Source organism: Apteryx rowi, unplaced genomic scaffold (assembly GCF_003343035.1).
Source record: "Apteryx rowi isolate R43461 unplaced genomic scaffold, aptRow1 scaffold_118, whole genome shotgun sequence".
Taxonomy (NCBI): domain Eukaryota; kingdom Metazoa; phylum Chordata; class Aves; order Apterygiformes; family Apterygidae; genus Apteryx; species Apteryx rowi.
In genome coordinates, this window is record NW_020447397.1 from 1,129,879 (window position 1) to 1,148,698 (window position 18,820).

Sequence of the window (18,820 nt, forward strand, 5' to 3'; positions counted from 1 at the left end):
TTCTGTTTCACCCCAGAACATCCAGAAGGGATATAGGGTTCTGCGAATAATCTCATTCATGCTTCATACAGAGGTAATGCTACCACTTTACTTATCTGTTCTATTGATCTGTTTATACAGCCAAGGGTTGCTCTATAAACTCATGTTCAATTGATCATATTCTGCTTTTCTAGGATACATGTAGTAGGACTAAGCATTATAAGTTAATCATTAAAGAGATGCTGTCAGTTTTAAAAAGTCACATTCCTACTTGAATCTTTCTCATACTCATTATTATAAGTAAGATTATTAGGATCTACATAACTAAAATGGAGTGAGTGTTTTTTCTTATTTTGGTGTTTTGAAGTTTTGTTTTTTTTGCATTTAACAGCATTTATGTATTTGTATATGGTCAGTGCCTCTGCTTGGTGTTAGTAAGCAGTTTCTTCCCAGAAAATAGATAAATCTGGGTCTGCTTAACAACAGGAGCACATCCCAGATGAGACTGCAGGGGCAGTGGCTGAAAAGTGAAAGCAGAATAGAGTCTGAGGACTGAACCTTCCTTTCTTTTCTGTATCTGGGTCCACCCCTTTGCACTTACTGCCTTTCTGCTGTTCCCATTTCCTCCTCTTTTTTTCAGGAGAGAAAATATTGAACTTGGAAAGACGGCTCCACGTTTCCGTAGTCATGGCATTCTTTTCTTCCCTGACCCCAGTCTTTATAGCCATTATATGTGTTTTGATTGGAGTAATACTGAAGAAGAAGAATGGAGAGAGAGAAAAACATGAGACTAAAAGCAAGGCTCTATCTCGCCCATGGGTGGATGAAGACTTAAAAGATGGTACTGACCACCAGTTAGAGGAAGAAGGTAAGAAAAATCTTAGCCAGGTGAGCAATTTTGATGTCTGACTTTGATCTGCTGTTATAAATAAATGAGGTGTGAACTCCTGAACCTCTCCAGCGTGATGGAGTATACATAGTGCTACACTGCTGCTGTGCCTTGAGTTCGTCAGCTCTGGGGAAGGAGGCTGTGCAGGTGCAATGTTGGTCTCGGTATAAATCTGCATTTCCCCAGATTCCACAGGTCAGGCTGCAAAAAGAAAATGCATTTTCAAGGAGTGCTCTCTGTCCCTCTGCCCAGCAGATCTCATACCAATGAAGCATTCTGTGGAGAATATAGGAAAAGAAAGCAAATACTGCTAAAGCCCCCTCCCCTTTCCCAGCCCTCATTAGTATGAGGAAAGGGAAGAGCTGACCACTGAGTTTCTGTCAGCATGCTAATTGTGTAAAAATCTTATCCAACTTAACTTCCAGTGCTACACAGCACAGTCTATATTTGATCTCAGCACCCCCAAAAGAGATGGAAATGGATTTATTACACTTGTTTGCTCATCTTCTTGAACTGTTTCTGCTAACAAAATATGCGTTCAGTTTTCATTCCTGAAGTCCCCTCTATGTGACTTCTGTGAATGTCCATGAGAGCACTAGCTGGATTAGAACTGGGATCATTTTGGAAGTAATTTGTGTCAAATTTTTAAGAACAAAATGTGGTGATGATGCTAATCTGTGTTCACTCAACTGTGTATCTGCACCTGCACAGAATGTCCTTTTCCACAGCATTGACTTCAGTTGCACAGCTGTGGCATAAGTAGGAGCATAAAATATACTCTCCATCTTTTTTTCTTCTTCATTATCCTGCCTAAGCTCCCTTCATTTTCTTGTAAAGTAAAAATGTATAGTTTTGTTCCTGTAATGTTTTTAACTCTCATTTAACACAGCTTTTTTTCTAATGTTGATTTTTGAAGGCTTTTTGTCCCTTAATGACATGTTCCCCAAGTCAGCTTCTAGGAATCTCAAAACTTAAATTGTTTTTCTTAGCAATATACCTATTGCTACATACCTATTGCTACATACCTATTGCTACATACCTATTGCTACATACCTATTGCTACAGCAATATACCTATTGCTATTACCTATTGTTTTTCTTAGCAATATACCTACTGCTAAGAAACATTATTTCTGTTTATTTCTCAGTGTTGAGTGTAGCTTGAGTTAGTGTTGTGTATCAATTTCCAGAAATAGTTGATACTCGGAACCTTTTAAACCAAGTGGACTATTTCCAAAATATCCCAAATCTGTTTAAAAGTTAGTTCTAGACCGTACCTTCCTTTATACAATTCAAAACATTATTTGAAAAATTATCCAGTATTTTCTTTCTGTCACTAATCATTAAATAGTTCAATTAAACTGTTGCAAATCAAAATTCCTGTGGCTAGTTCAAGTGATAATCTATGAATTATTATCATTGTGACATCTTTGACTGCAGTTGTTTCCATCAGTTTAAAATTTTAGATCCTCTAAGTAAGCAAAGCTATTAGCTCCTAATAACGAGCCTTACTGGCACAGCTTTATGTACAAAATGTTATTCTTTTATGTCTTAGGTTTTTTTCCTGTCTTTTATTCAGGCATTGAATTCAAAACTGTACTAGTTAAAAATTGCTTATAAAAAATTGACAGGTAAATAGGCACTTTTTCCCTGTTGCTAAAAGGAAGTGATTTTTTAATAAAACCTCCCTTTGTGTACCATATATTCCAATCTTAATTTAGGCTTTCTTGCTATATTGTTTTTAATAACAAATAATGACCCCTTCCTGAATACTATGTGGTTTTAAACCAGCATCTTTGCAAAACAGGTCTGTCTTTTATCTCCAGAAAAATTAGAACAATTGCAACATGGTTGAGGAAATTTTTACTCGGCAGAGAAAACTACAGCACAAGTGAGAAGAGAATATGGCCACCTTGGTAGTGATATGTTATTTTACTAATGCTATAGTTAAGGATCGAATTATATCTGCCTTGTAGTCAATGTTAAAATTTTCACTGACTTAGTAGATGTTAGAAGTAGAAATAGTAGAAATAGAAACATGGAATGTAAACAGAGTTTTTGTTAATATTAGAGCACACTTTGCATGCTGTATCAATTCTACTACTTCACTAATATATCTTACTTTATTAGAAATGCTCCTTTCTACTTAAATGTCTCATGTTGGCTTGTGGTTAAAGGCAAAGTTCCTCTGGAGAGAGTTTGAGTTAAATAAGATCAAGCATTTTTAAGGCCTCTAAAACTAGAATCTAGGCCTGCTCTAGTTAAATGAGCCGAATTTTGAATATCCCCCGAGTATGAAAGTGCAGCTAAGGACCAAGTCTTTCCATACCTGACCATGATCAAAGAAAGGGCACTTTACCAAGAAAATGAAGCAAACCAAACCTGCATAGCACTCTTACTGTACTGGGATGCTTCAAGAGGCAAACCATATTCTTCAACTGCATTACAAAAACACTTGAGCTTGCTTGGGCAGTCACCAGCTGTGTGAACCGTGAAGCAGTACCACAGGGATGTTTCGCCAGCGAGTGGCATACCTGTGTGCAGTAAAGCATTAAGCATCATTAGCTGAACTGCTTGGACAGACTCAGTAGAGTCACTTAATGGAAGTGAATGGCAGAAGTGGCTATTCAGGAAGTGAATGGCTATTCAGGTGCTACCAAGCTTGTCTTATTTATGCTTTCTGTGGCTGAAGGGAAGGATGTTTCTTGGAGCAGCCAGAAAGCCAGTTCTTTGGTTAAGCGGATAGCATTCAGTCTATTTGTTTAATGCCTCGGCTGGCAGTACTTCAGATTTTTTTGCATGCCTATCACCTGTCCTATAACTTCTTTCCTCATTTATGAGATCCAGAATGAGACATTGTCATGCTGCAGATTGACAAAAATGGTCTTTATGTGTGTATATGTGGCCATGTACTGTATTAGGCCATATGTGATTACCAAATAGACACCGCCAGAAGACGTGTTTCTTCAGCTTTGTCTTGAACAATGAATCAGATCTCTCATAGTCATGGGCATCTGATCCCAAAGTGGTAGTACCTAGTTCCTCACAGCGTTAAGTTTACATGGTTTGATCTAGACTGTTGTTAGGGCAAGTTCAGACAAATCATTCATTCTTCAGCCCGGGGAATTTAGTGAATGTAGTGCTACTGAAATCACATCCTTCCCCAGTTAATTACTACACTACACCTGTTAGGCTCAAATCAAGAAGAAGCATAAATCACTTTCTGGTTCATATACTAAGGCCAAACAATTGATGGATAAGGTAAATATAGACCCAGTTTACAGTGGTGTGGAGGATTAGAATGAATTTTATTTGTACCCTTGTTACTCTGGGCATCAACCGCAGAGGTTATTAGCAAAGGTATTTTATTGCTATATATTTAATTGCGGGGACTTTGCTTGGTGATATACTATACTCAAGGACTATAAAGCAAGGTGCAAAGGCCTAAATGTTCCATCTCTTCTGCAAATGCACTGCTCATTGCTTGTGATACTTCTTAAAACACACCTCTCCCACTTAGAAGTACTTCTCTCCCTCCCCACCACATTCAAAGGTTTCCCATATATTTTAATAATAAAGGTAGTGACATAAGTGAGGCAGCAGCAGTTTAATTTTCCAATTTAATAACAATTCATGCTTTGTGTTATTTAGGAACATAGGATTTACATGGATATAGTGTGTCATTGTGTTTATCTCCCTGCTGCTGCAGACACCTCCAGTCTCTGTCATCAGCTGATTGAACTTCTCTTGAAAACTGGCATTTTTTGATACCATTTCATTAATCTTGCTGGAAGGCTATTCCAAAACTTCACTCTATGAGTTAAAAAATTTCTTCTAATGGCCACCCTAAACATTTAATACTGGTCTACATACAGTTTTCCTCTTCCATCCTTCTTTTGTAGTTTAAAGGGTATTTTTCCAGCCCTGGTATATACACTCCTGTGGTGCATAGACAGCAGTCAGATTACCTCTCAATCTTCCTTTTGCTAGGTAAACCAGCAAATCCTCTCTTTATAAGACAGCCACTTCATTCTGCTGAAGACCTTAAGAATCCCTCTCCAACCCTATTCTAGCTGAGGTCATTTTCACAAAATTTTGTTGCTGGCTTCCTTCTTCCAGGGTCTGCCTCTCCCAATAGCTACTTCTTTTGCTTAAGACCCCTGACCAGCTCCTGTGGGTTCCAGGGTCAGCCTGCTAGCCACTATTTATATTCCATCAGTAAGGCACTCCACCACTTTTAGCCTTCTACTAACCACACAATTCAGGGTTGGAATTCATTACTGGGATTCCTGCAGTGGCATATTACATAGCAGTCTGCCATCAAAGAAGCAAAAAAACCACAAGGAGGTCAGCTGCCCAGCAGTTAAAGTCCAAAGATGTGGGGACTTACTTTATATGCATTTAATTACTTTCCCATACATTGTATCCTTATACTGGTGAACAGGATGGGAAGAGGAATTCTAAGCTTGGGAAGCAATTCCTTAGAGGAGAAACTGAAACAGCTGTTTTGGAAAGCAGACGCATTAGTCTAGACTTGGGTTAATAGTGATGTTTCTCAAGGATCAGTCTTGGGACCAGTCTTTATTATCTGATGGTCTTGGCATAAAACCAAGGAGTGTGCAAGTGGAATTTGTTATATAAAACCAGGAGCCACAAACACAAGGAAGTATCAGTGTGGGTAAAATAAGTGGCCAACAGAAGTGAAATGACAAGTCATTGTACTGGTAATGTACTAGTAAGAATTATTGCTACAAACTGAGAGGCAGAATTTATTATATGGCTTGTAGGCTGATTATTAGCTTCAGTGTGAACCACTGGGAAGAAGGCAAACATGATCCTAAAAGGCATCCAGAGAGGAATTTCTGATAGAATTAGAGAAGTAGCACTTTTATTATGAGATTTCACTTGGGATATCTGAGTTAAAGCCAATGTAGATTTGCTTAAAAAGCAGGAAGCTGAGYTGGCTACTGTAAATGTACAACAGAAGTGATGGGAATCTTGGGAATGTGACTAATAAGGTATAGACTCACTAGYAGGATGCCTGTTGTCCATCAAATGATGGAATACATAGAAATCTAAACAARGCATTTGTAGTATTGTCTAATGTGAATGTACAGACAGGAATATGTCCAAACACAGCAATTAAAGATATAGAGAGCATGCACTAAACAGATGGTGCTGATAATGATTCTAGCTTAACATATGGATAACGTTAACTGCTAAGACTGAATGGTAGACACATAGTGGAAGAGAATAAATAATAGATGAATTTATTAAAAAAATTGCTAGGAGATATGGTTTTGTAAGTCAATTCTGTCACTTCTGGGTTCTTCTCCTGCTTTTTTAGGTATTCTCATTTTGAATGCGTTAAGCTCTTTAAGTTTTGTTTACATCTTGGATATTATGATTCTCCTACTTCCATTCTCATCAGTCACCTCACCCTTGTCTCATGTTCAACATCTTTGAAAGTACATTTCTTTTTTGGCTATGTTATTATTAATCCAAACTATCTTGGCTGCACAGCAGCTTCATTTCTTATATATATTTCTTATTTCTTATATATATAATATATTATTTATTTATTTATTATATTTCTTTTATATAAATTTCTTATTTCTTATATATGATTTCTTAAGGGCTTCTTCTCTTATATGGAAAAACAAACAAACAAACCTCGTAAGATTTAACTCAGTCTGGCCTTAGGTAATACTGCAAGTTTAATGCTTTCTGATTTACAAGGCCTAGCTTTCTTTGCTAACCAATCCTTTTCTTCCATTCCTAGCTGCTTATAGATCATTTCTTTGAGACATTAACTCAATCAATTATATCTAAGGCCTCTTCCTCCCAAACTTTTTCTCTTTGTTTAATTCTATCCATTTAGAACAAAGATGGATTTTATACCTCTGATTTAAAGAAATGACAAGTCTCTCTTCTTGATCCGTGAGTTCTTCAGTCTGACTTCTCCAACTTAATTTTTCTTAATCCCTTATTCTCCCTAAATTTATTCTTTTAAAACTTGAGACCCACAGTTATAGACCTACTTTTCTTTACCATTTTCATTTGGTCAATTAAACTGAATGAACTGATAATCTCAATGTAGGAGTACTTTTTTTATAATGCCCTCCCCTCCCAATGAAACCAAAGCTAAGAGAGTCACTGAGTCAAGAAAGGAACAAGTTATTTGATTAAGGTATCAGATGCTTCAGCAGGAAGCCTGGTTTTTAGTGCTACCATAATATTTCCTCTTCTGTATATACCTAGAAAGCTATACCACCCACATATACCTCATAACAGTGACACAGTTGAGGCAATATGTCCTTCTCTTAAAAATATGGCCTGTGATTCAGATGTGACCTTGGGGGGCCTTTGTAAACTCCACACTATCACAAAAGACAGCGCATCTGAAAAAGCAAGCTTTGTTTTAGCCATGCTATGTTTTTATTTCTTTGCAGTCTAGCACAACATCAATTATTCCTTATTTTTTTACTGATGTGCTTCCTGAACAAGTCAGATCAGGTATTGCTATTGTTACTGCATCCTGATTCTCCTTTCCCTGTCATGTCTTGTTTCATGTGCTATACAGACACTGATAGTTCTTCCAGTTTATCGTGTTAGGCCCCTGCATTCGACTGGCCACAAATAACATCCCCTTTTGACTAAGTACAATCTTTCCATTGTGTCAGATCTCTGATTACTGCCCTCATCTATATAAGTAATTTAATCTTGCTGTTCATCTTGCTGTTCTTTGACATTTACATATCTATTGCTGATTTATCACCTACCTCATTTTCCTCTCCCTATGTTTCAAAACCAGGTACACAGATTACATAAAGTTCCTCCAGGCTTTGCTCCCATTTGACAAACTTTCTTTTGTAAGGGGTTTTGGTAGTTTATACACTAGTTTAAGTATCTCTAACTCAAAATGATTTTTCATGGTTTTGCAATAATACTAGAAAAAGAGATGACCAAGTAGGCCCTTGATTTGCTTAGGAACCAAGATCAGACTAGTAAATCTCCTCCATCAGTGGCTGAATAAAAGGTATACTGCATTGAATGTATGCTATTTCCTGCTTTCTGAACTTTGCTAAATCCTCATCCTAAGAAAGTAAATAATGAACTCTTGGGTCCTGGAGTTAGTTTTATTTGACTGCTTCTAGGATTTCTCCCAGGACACACAACGGTAACTTGTTACTGGGAAATGGATAGGGATGATCTCTACAGCATATTGATGTGAGCATCATGCAAATAGTACAGTCTGACCTGAAATTTTCACCAGGACATCAATCTAATACCTACTTTGACTATAGCTTTTTGGTCAGATTCTGCCTTCTGATACACATGCACAGCCTGAGTCGATTTCAGGCTTTTGTTAACATAAGGACAAAATTTATCCTATTTAGAAACTCCTCTTACATGAATGCCGATGGATAAAACTAAGACATATGTCATGTCTGTGTAACTGTTAGGTCTCAGTTCATCAAAGAATATCTTTTTTCTTGTAGTAGCAGTACTGCTATATGCAAGATGGATTTGGGGAGGGAGAATTTATTTTATTAGACATATCAAGGCAGTTGCAAGCAGCAAACCAGCTTGCAGGCACATCGGCCCTTCAAGAGAAGCTTGCATGAGAGTTTGTGTCCAAAGCTTGCATATTTTCTTCTCATATCTGTATCAACTGGCCTAATAAAGAGTGTTATCTCTCCGTAACCCCCCCTCTGTGGGTTAATTGTTGTTGAGCAAGCTCTACAGCATGTAAAGAAACTCTGCACACAGGAAATGTACACTTTTAAGACTACAAAACAAATATTTATTGGCTAATATACAGAGTAGATAGCTAGAACAAATGAGCTACTAGGCTAAACAGTGAGAGGCTTATCTGCCCTAATGAGGCACCCTCTGAATTTCTCTGCTGGCCAGACTGTTATCGGTCAGGTTGGAAAGGGTTGCTGAGTTGCCAGTTGCCATCTCCCAGCTCCATGTTTTTTCTCGTATGGCTTTACACATTTTCAGGTCAGAATTTTTTTCTCTCAAATGCTTGAGCTGCTAACTATCACTGTCTCAGATATTACACTTCTGCTTGTGACAGTTTTTTACTTTTGCTTTTTTTTTTTTTTTTACTATTCTTATCTTGTATRGCTTTATCTCATATTCTTTCTCAATCTTCACAGCAATTGACTCAGTAAAACTGAGCTAAGGTCACTAGGCCTCCTATTACATGGACCCAGTCACCTGGGCTGAGGGTTACATCTTCTTCCAAACCATGATGTAGAGAGGCAAGAGGTAGAGATAAGTATCCTGAGATTTGTTTCACAACTGCATTCCCTGTGAGTCTTCATGGAGAGGTTGCATACTGACTTTTATACAGTGGGAGTGAGGTCAGTCAGTCTTACCTAACACACTTTTATTTACTAGTGGTCTAACATGGTACCCCCCCTTTTTTTGAGGAGTATATTTGAAAAAATATAGCTGGAGTTAATTTCTTTGGGCCAAGGAAATATATTTTTGGATGCATCTATGTTAGTGTTTCAGTCTGGATCAGGCATTTGGATCAGATTCAAGTGAATCTCCTAATTGTGCCCAGTACCACACTTTTGTTCGCATCCCAGAACAGTTATAACAAGTGAACTGGACTCCTTTAGAATAAAAGTAAGCCAGAGATGCATCCCCAGAAAGCACCTGGTGTGCTCCAACTACTGGTGAGTGTTCAGTTCACTGTACCAAACTAGAGTTCCTCCAAAATAACCACTCCAAAACACAGAGTGTTGAACACTGGGTCCCCAGCTGAAGCTGTTCCTCTCTACAGATCACCGCACTATTTGCTAGTGTAAACACAGCTGTTGTAACCCCATGGTATCGCCTTCACCAAGTGGGGGAGGAACAGCAAAAAGGGAATGTGAAAGTTTCTGAAGGTCACCAGAATGCTAGCAAAGGACAAGTCTAGTCAGCCAGCTGCTATTGAATAATCATCCACAATAATAAGTGTAAAACAGAAAGGGCAGACTAGAAAGATATGTCCTCTTTCTTTTGGTTTGGTTGTGCAAGATTCCCCTCAAAATAGTTTTTACAACTGGTGACTGCTTCCCATTACCCTGGAGACAGGTCTTTGCAGACTGTAATTGAGAGTACTAACACAGGCACTAAATGCTGAAAGGAACATTCATGGTGACTTCTTTGTATGCAAAATGTATGTTGTTCGGGGTCCAGATTCAGCATATGAAACTGGATAGATTGCAGCCTCTTGCACATGCTGAGCCACACTTGGAAACATTTTACTGTTGTTTATAAAATGAACAAGTGATCAGCCTGGTCTCCAAGACAACTGCATACTACTAAAACATAGAAATAATTGCTATCTGAATTTGCACTGGAGACTGCTATGATTTTTGAATAATAGCCTAACGGTCACTGAAAAAAGAACTGGAGTGTTTTTCTCCTGACTCAGCACTCTGTAGCCGATTGCTCAATACTATTGACTAACTGAAATGCAAAATTGAAACGGCTTTCACTTCTATGTCATAGTTGCAAAAAATGCTATCCTTGCTGATACTAGGAATGCAGGGGAGAAAGAAGAGATCTCCGAGGCAACAGAAGCTGTATTTTATGTTAAAACATCTATGGTACTAAAAAAAGGGGGAGGGGGGAGGGGGCAGATTTCCATGAAATGAAGCACAATTTAAGTTCTTAAATTAAAGGCAAGAAATACAATATCCTGCATTTAATATGTTGTTATCCTAAGTGTAGATGTCTCTCACCCATTTCCCCTCATGCTGAAGTATTTTGAAACCAAAGAACTTAACCACAAAGTCACATTTGCACAGAGCCCAGCCTTGTAACATTCCTGTGATGAAACATGAATATGGGAAGAAGCCGACATTCAACCCTTCGGAGGAGCTTTTACACATCTTGGTAGTCAAGCCCTCTCCTTGACTTTAGTGATTTGATTGATTTTTTTCTTAGTAGAATGCTTGCGAAAAGAACACACACATATTCACATTTACTTAATGAGAAAAGAAGGCTGTAGTTTGGCCTCTCCTTCACTGCAGTTTTAGCTTGTAAACCACTTTTGCAGGCAGGTTTGCAAACTGGAGTGCAGAAGGCCATAACTTGTTCCTGGATCACACTTGCTACAGTGAGCCAGGACACTCCCCCTCCTCCAGTCCCCCCTCTGGCTGATGGCTTTTAAACATGTTTATTTGGTAGCTGGAGCTGGGAATCAATGAGTTGTGTCAGCTGGAACCTCAGACTTAGGCTTTCCAGCAGTGCAGAAGTGCAATGTATGCAAATACAGGTCAAAGCACATTACAGCAATGAATGCCAAAGATATAAACGGCTTTCTCCAACAAAGAAAGGCCTAATAGTTCCTGCTTCACTTCTTTTGTTTTCTTGCAGAGGTTGATGAGGAGTGGCAAGGATTTGATGAAAACATTGCCCATGTCCCCTTCTTCGCTGAGCGCTACTCTGAGGCTGAAATGATTAAAAGGTCACAAGAGTTTTACAAACTTCTTGATAAGAGGCGGTCTGTCAGGTTTCTCAGTGATGAGCCAGTCCCCAGGGAAGTTATCGATAATGTCATCAGAACAGCAGGTATGGTACTGAATGGATGAAGGTCTGAAAAAAAAAGACTACCGCATGGCTGTTCAACTCTGTTAAAGTGATATACAAAAGCTGAGGGAATTAGGACTTGGCATATGGTCTTTCTAGATTTACCTGTAGCCATAATGAATAAGAAYTGACTGATTATTTAGAAACTACTCAGTATGGTAATGAGAGCTGCTTGAACAACTATACAGTGGGGCCTGGTTTGGAGCACTTCCAATTTCTTTTTATTTTCAGTGTAACCAGAAGGAAAAAAAAAATCGTTTCAACAGCATCAAACATTTCATTTTCAAACTTTAAAAAATGTTATTTAAAATAAAATTGAAGCACAGTTTCGTGAAACATCTTTCAAACAGAAATACTGAAGTGTTTCCTTCTCAAAAATGTCAAACCATAGAAATTTCACATGCTTTAAAATGTCTTTCATTTTGAGGATGTTTATCATGTGAAGCTTTTGTTTGGCGGKTTTTTTTTGCCAAAAAATTTGATGAAATTGGCCCAGCCATGCAAAATATTTTGGTTGCCACAAATGTTTAAGATTTATCATAGGCAAAAGGTTTTGTCCCCCCTCCCCACAAAAAAACCTTCCAGGCCTTTCAGCATCAGTGCCTGGCCCCTGTTGTGTATGACTGGAGTGTTATGCTAAGGACCCTGGTCAAGGTTACCTGAATGAGTGTCAGAAATAAATTTTCATTTTTTGAGAACTCATGTGTTTCAGATCATTACTGTAATGTCCTGGCCTAATCTCATCCCTGTTCTAACAATGTTGACTTCGGCCAGGAATGGATTTGACCCTCATTATTTCTTTTATTCTGTGAACCAGCTGCTGTTAGTACAGCAAAATTTTCACAAGCTGTCTTAGAGGAAAGTTCAATAGTCTCTAGCAGGATTAATAATAGAGATTCTTTGCATCTGAAGTGCATTGTTTTTCCTTTAAAAACTGTAAGCAGCTTTGTTACTGCACTTTTTTGAGTCTCCATCTTCCTCTAATTAGCTGGGACTCATTAAAACACTAAACATGTTTTGGCAAATGCAGCAAAGTGAACAAGCCTGGAGTACAGATGAAGTATTTTGTAACCCTGAAAGATTTGGGCTGTGTGGAGGAAAAGAAAACAAAGCAAAACATAAATGTCATGAGTTCTTATTCAAACCTGAGGAGAGACAAGGTTCTTGATTTAACCACGTTGCAATATAAAAGATAGTTCAAGCTTTTTATTCATAGCGTTTCTTAAGCTGAATTTAGTGCTCAGAGAAGCAAATATACTGTCTGCAAAAACTTCTAATATTTTTAAAATGTTTACAAGGGGCTAGAAGATCTAAACAATCTTCTTAACCTATTGCTCTGTGAGCTTGTACAGGTAAGTATATTCTTCAGTTTTTGGCTTTCATCTGTTAGACAGTTAAAATATTCTCCAGTGGAGTTGCTGTGTAATGATCAGGGCTGAATGAGCAAGTGCAGATTTAGTATGTGCACACCTATATTCACCAGCTGTCTTTGGGACAACAAACTCAAACCTGTATGCTATATGGCAGATGTTTGCATCATGCAGTTCCTTGTCTTTGTCAGCAAGCAATGGATTCCTGCGCATGGCTGGTTAGCCTTGCTTCCCAGAAAGCCCCTAGCTTTGCCCTTCAGCCAGAACCTTTTCTCAGGGTTGGTTGCATATTCAGAGGGTGTGTTGCTTTGAGTAGAATGTTTTGCATTAACATTGCTGCATGCATATATTGCATCATATTACTGCCTCATCATAAGAAGCACAGAGGAATTTTTTCAAATCCCTAAATTTTGCTTCCCATGTAAGATGGCTATTTGAAGGGACTAACCTCTGTCACTGAATGGGATTTTATATTCTTCAAGAAACAAATGAATAGAGATTGTCAGCAAGAACTTATCTTGATCCATTTCTTCCCATCTCATCAGCCTGCTTTCCCATTGCTCTGATGGTTAGTCCCAAAGCCCACAAAGAAAAGCTGATACCTCTCACTGCAGGCCCTCCTTGAGCATTGTGCCAAGTTTTCAACTTTTCCTGTTTTTGTACCCAGGTACTTCACCCAGCGGAGCGCACACGGAACCCTGGACCTTTGTGGTAGTGCAAGATTCAGATTTAAAACATAAGATTCGGGAGATTGTAGAAGAAGAAGAAGAAATAAACTACAAAAAAAGGATGGGAGAGAGATGGGTTAATGACCTGAAAAGACTGAGGTACAAAAAAATCAACTGGCTAAGTGGTTTGAAGGGAGCTGGGTTTTGGTATAGGAAAGATTATATTGAGAAGTTATATACAGCTTCTCTCTTTGTATTTTTTCCACATGTTTTCAGGAAGAAAAAAAACCCCTAAAAATATTCAGCTTAATTTTAAAAATTTTGTTTTAAAAATGTTCTTTCAGGTCCATGCTCCTTAGAATCTCCTGTTTTCCCACTCTACTCAGGAGGGCAGCTGTAGCATATTTCCTACTTCCTGATTACAGGAGAAGGAAGAAGATGGGGTCAGACACTGTCCCACTCAGTATGTTGTCAGGTTTTCTATATCGTGGCCCTTTTGCTGGTTTACACCTGGGAAGAGGAAACTCCTTTTTGAGGAAAGTAGAACTCCCACCCAGCAGGAGCTCAATAAAAATTACTGTCTTCATATTTTAAAGCTGGCTACCTTGTTCAAAGGGTCAGGTAGAACGTGGCACCTAACAGACACACATGCCTGTGTGCTTCAATCTTACCAGAAGAGGGATGAAAGAAGTGAATCATACTCTCATTGTTAGATAATCATTAATGTTCAGCTCACATATATACACATAACATAACATAAAATCCTCTGTACAGCTTTATGTTGATTCTCAAGATGACAGGAATCTTACTGAAAGTGCCGCAGTTTAGAAAATCCAAGTGATAGAAGCAGCTTGTCTTGTTTTTTCCTAGTATCTTTTTCCTTTCCTCTCCCCGTCCCACCAATTAATATATTTCTAAAACTCATGGTTAAAGAGAAAAACTTAAAAATATGACTAGAATTGTGCCCTGACAGCTGGTCCATAAAATTGACTCCATTAAAAAGAGATTATATATCTTCCTTTTTGAGACTTGTCCGAGCATTTGGCTCCATCGTTATTTTTCTTCTATGTTACCTCTATTGCCAGAAATCCTGTCCTACTTCTCTCCTGTCATTTCTCAAACAATGTAGCTCCCAAAGCCATTGGGAGTTTTGCTGTTGATTGCAGTGTCCCCAAGGCCAGACCCTATGCAAGCGCTAAATTATGCAATATTTAATTGTTCCAAATACCCTGCAAAGTCTGACTGACTTGCTTAACTTCACACAATGGGAAGAAATCTACTGCTTGTCAAATGAAGCATATGCAAGGCTTTGTAGAGTTGATTTGCTCAACCTATTTCATAATGCTATTTATTTTTCAGGTGCAGCAAACATATTTGCTATATAAACAACTAAAATACAGTATTTTTAATTTTCTGTGAGAACAGTAGAAAATACACCTTTTCTTATCTAAATCCTATATCTTTATTGTGTATATTCTCATAATACTGAATTAAGAACCAAATGAAGTCTAAACATGCTGAAATATTCAGAAACTGGATAACGATCTGTAAGAATATATTTAGGTTAATACCTTAAGCCAAGCAGTTTTGAACATTTTTTGCCAGCAGTTTTTCCTGCAACAACAAAAAAGTTGGCACTGATGATAACAGGGGGAGCTGCAGGTCTACAGAATTCCAGGAATTAAATCATTTCAAAGGCAAATGCTCATGAGGCCAGTTCATAGATAAGAGGTCAAGACCTGCCTCCTATTTTTATGCAATTCCACTCTTCAGGGTGAGCACATCAACTCTGCAGCGAATGCGTTAAAACAGAGCGCTCCATTCAAGCCTTTTTCTGCAGAAAGGTTTCTGCTTAAGCTGATAACACCTAATTGTTTGCTGTAACTGTTCTAACCTTATTTTTAATCTAGTGTTATAATTATGTACCTTTACTGCACCTCTGCAGACAGTAAATGTGACTTATGAGAAAGTGAAAAAGTTGCAAAATAATTGTCTTAAACATTATCCTTTTGCAGAACCAACTGGATCAAAGAGTACCTGGACACTGCTCCTTATCTGATCCTCATTTTCAAGCAGGTATATGGGAGACTTCCAAATGGCAAAAAGAAGACCCATTACTATAACGAAATCAGCGTTTCTATTGCCTGTGGTATCTTGCTTGCTGCACTGCAGGTATGTTGAGAGAATTGGCACACTGAGAGTCAGTGAATTGGTTTGGATTACACACTAAGATTATTTTGCCCAAATGAGAACTGAACCCAACCAATTTAGATTTTAACATTATCAGTCCTCTGATGCTGCTCTAATTCCTGGCAATATATCTTAGTTTTGAGTTTTAAAGTTATTATTTGAATAACTAATTCACTCAAACTGAATTTTCCTGCTTAAATACTCAATCCTCATTAACATGAGAAATGCTAGTGCTGGCTCTGCACAGGCCCATGTCTGAGAAGGTGATTCCTGTCCTTGGTACTAGTTGACAAGAAGAAAAATACAATGCAGCTTACCTCACAGAGTTGTCACTGTTCTCCATGCACAGACTTCAGCAGCTGTGATTACTGCTTTATCTTAACAGGGCTGACAAGGGTCTGCAGGTTACCAAAGCATGGCTGTACAGTGCCATAGTGGCAGTTTCCTTTCAGTAAACCCTAAAAAATGATTTGACTCCAAATCATTTTTAGTGCTGGAAAAAAAAAAAATCAGGGACATATTTCACAGAACAGGCTGTACCATTTCCATCAGTCTTTCTGAGGCATTTCTGAAGRTGAACTGATTTCTAAAGCTCAGCATGTTTGACACCAGCCAGTTGGATTTTCTCAGTGGTTTCTCAGTGTTCAGTTCTACTTGTTATATCTGATGTGCTCACACAAGTGTTTAAATAGTGAAGCTATTCCAGTTATTAGCTTGGCCTGTCAGCAGGATAACAGCAAGATGCCATCTTTTATATTAGGCCAATTTCCTACCAGTAACTGCCATTTCTCCTCTATTCTGTTTTGAGTGACAGTTCCCTGCCTGCATTGCTGTTCTGTAGGAGGATCTCCATGGTGCGAGATCTGAGAAGGGAGCAGTGCAGGAGCACATCACAGGGGTGCTGCTGCTCTGCAGTTGCACAGGGGTCTGTACTTTTCCTCCATGGATTTGAGAGCAAAGGGGATGCACAAGGAATGGGGCAGAGCCAGCACTGTGTCACTAGAGCCTTGCTCTAGTCAGAAACTTTAGGAGTGACAAGGCTCCATTTTCCTCCAAGCAAGCCCATCACCAAGTGAGACTTCCGAGATTCCCTACCAACTGCTCAGYTCTTTAGTACTGTCTCCTTCCCAGCTCTTAGAAATTATTTGACAACATTAAAGAACACAGTTGGTGCCGTGGACCCATAACATTCAGCATCACCACTACTAGCTCTCCTCCTCTTCATAGAATCACAGATGTTACTTAACATGTGAGGTCCACTGCCTGAGCATGACTCCCTGGCTATCTTTTATATCCTGAAGCCTCCCAAAATGCTTGCATTAAATAGAAGAAGAGACTGAAATCCACATGCACAACTTTCAGCATGCCCCTCAGCTGTATGCTCATATTTTTGATAGCATCAGCTGACTATTTGTCAGATGGTTTAGCTTTTTTGTGAGATTTTGTATGAGAGGGGGAAGGATGAATAAACATATTTGGGGGTTCTGCCATAAGCCAAAATACTGGCCACTGTGAGAGATGGCAACAGACTCTTCTGCTCCCTCTTCCTGAGAGCTACAGCTCTTGAGGAACAAGTACTCACAAAGCTGTAAGACATCTTTCTGCCAGCCATATGGACACAAGTACCAAAATATTTCTCAGCATAAGCCAGATTAACCCTGTGGGATGATATTCCAGCAATATCCCCACAACTGCCTCTCAACTGTAGTGTTGATTAAAATGGGGCCCCCATTACACTGTTTGCTTCATGCAAACTCCTGCTGTACAACCTGCAGACATGTCAGACAGAATAGGGCTGTTCCAATTAGCCGGGGCTACTGCTGCACTGGAGAAATGCGGTACTTCTCTGCAAGCACGGTAGACTTTTTTTTTTTAATTAGCCACAATTATTGTGGCTATTAGTAAATCAGATGTTCTAAAGCCTGCAGAACCATTTAATGAAGCAGTATATCTGGGCTAGTCAATATGAGAATGAGTACAGGGCTTAGGGGAATACAAATATAGAACATAGACCTCCGTCTCATTCTTATTCTTCTTGAGCTGCTCCTGTCTGTCTTGTTGCAGAACGCAGGCCTACACACAGTGACGTCCACACCCTTGAACTGTGGCCCCCACCTGCGGGTGCTGCTCCAGCGCCCAGCAAACGAGAAGCTACTCTTGCTGCTCCCTGTCGGCTATCCCAAGAAAGATGCCACTGTGCCTGCACTGACCCGAAAGCCACTGGAAGACATCATGGTGGTCATGTGAGCCCCGTGCCACAAGGAAGGAGCCCACTCTAGTGCCAGCTAGTAAGCATTAGTCCTCTAAAGTTGTTGTTGCTTTTCCTGTGTATTCTGCCCAGCTTTCATTCTCCTGTCACTGCTGCTCTGGCTATTTATACCTATATATCTTTTAGTGCATTTAGTGAATTTGACAGGTGCTATTATCAATGAGCCTAGCTGATTGTTCCAGGGAAAACCTACAATGGCATTTAAATGACCTTCATCACTTGATTTTTCTTTTGTGCTTTATGGGACAAATCTCTCCTTGAACTGGAATGTATCTTCTCCTGATATTTTTGTGATTACCATTACACAGTTATTTTCACTTCAGAATTTCAATGGAAGTTGTATTAAAAGATATAAAGAGACTTAAGCAGCTCAGCTGTCTTACACTGCTCAGTGTGTGTTCTTTAAATGCCCCTTCTTCTTTACTGTGTTCCATTTTGCATAGGAGAAAGATATTTTTCTCATATATAGCAGTATTTTCCCTACTTGATTGAGCTCAAAAGCCTTGCCTACATCCGACTTTTCTAAACTACTGCTGGTACAAATCTCCTCAGTTGTGGGAGGCCTAGTATAAAAAAAGGAATCCAACTAATTTCCTTGTCATTTTTACATGTTCCAGGCACAGTTAGATTATATGACATCTRTCAGCTAGGCCCCCTGTATTAGCTGCTTCCACTGGAAGGGATCCAGAATGAATTGCAATACTGATTATCCTATTAACACCTACAACTATACCAGTTTTAAACTCCGAAATTTAAACTGCTTTAGAGACTCTGATAGAAAAAGGGTGCTTTTATGTCATGCCAAATCAGGCATATTTTGGTTTATTTTAAGACCACTTTTCATAAAAGCAACT

General features: G+C 38.9%; 1 protein-coding gene across 1 annotated transcript; it reads left to right on the forward strand.

Annotated features, from left to right (window-relative positions):
- Positions 1 to 606: 606 nt before the first annotated feature.
- Positions 607 to 17,944, forward strand: IYD (iodotyrosine deiodinase). Its single transcript, XM_026083803.1, has 6 exons — positions 607 to 847; positions 2,871 to 2,875; positions 11,268 to 11,451; positions 13,507 to 13,666; positions 15,523 to 15,679; positions 17,762 to 17,944. Exons 1-6 carry the CDS (start codon positions 667 to 669, stop codon positions 17,942 to 17,944), a joined length of 870 nt encoding a protein of 289 aa, XP_025939588.1. The 5' UTR covers positions 607 to 666.
- Positions 17,945 to 18,820: the final 876 nt, after the last annotated feature.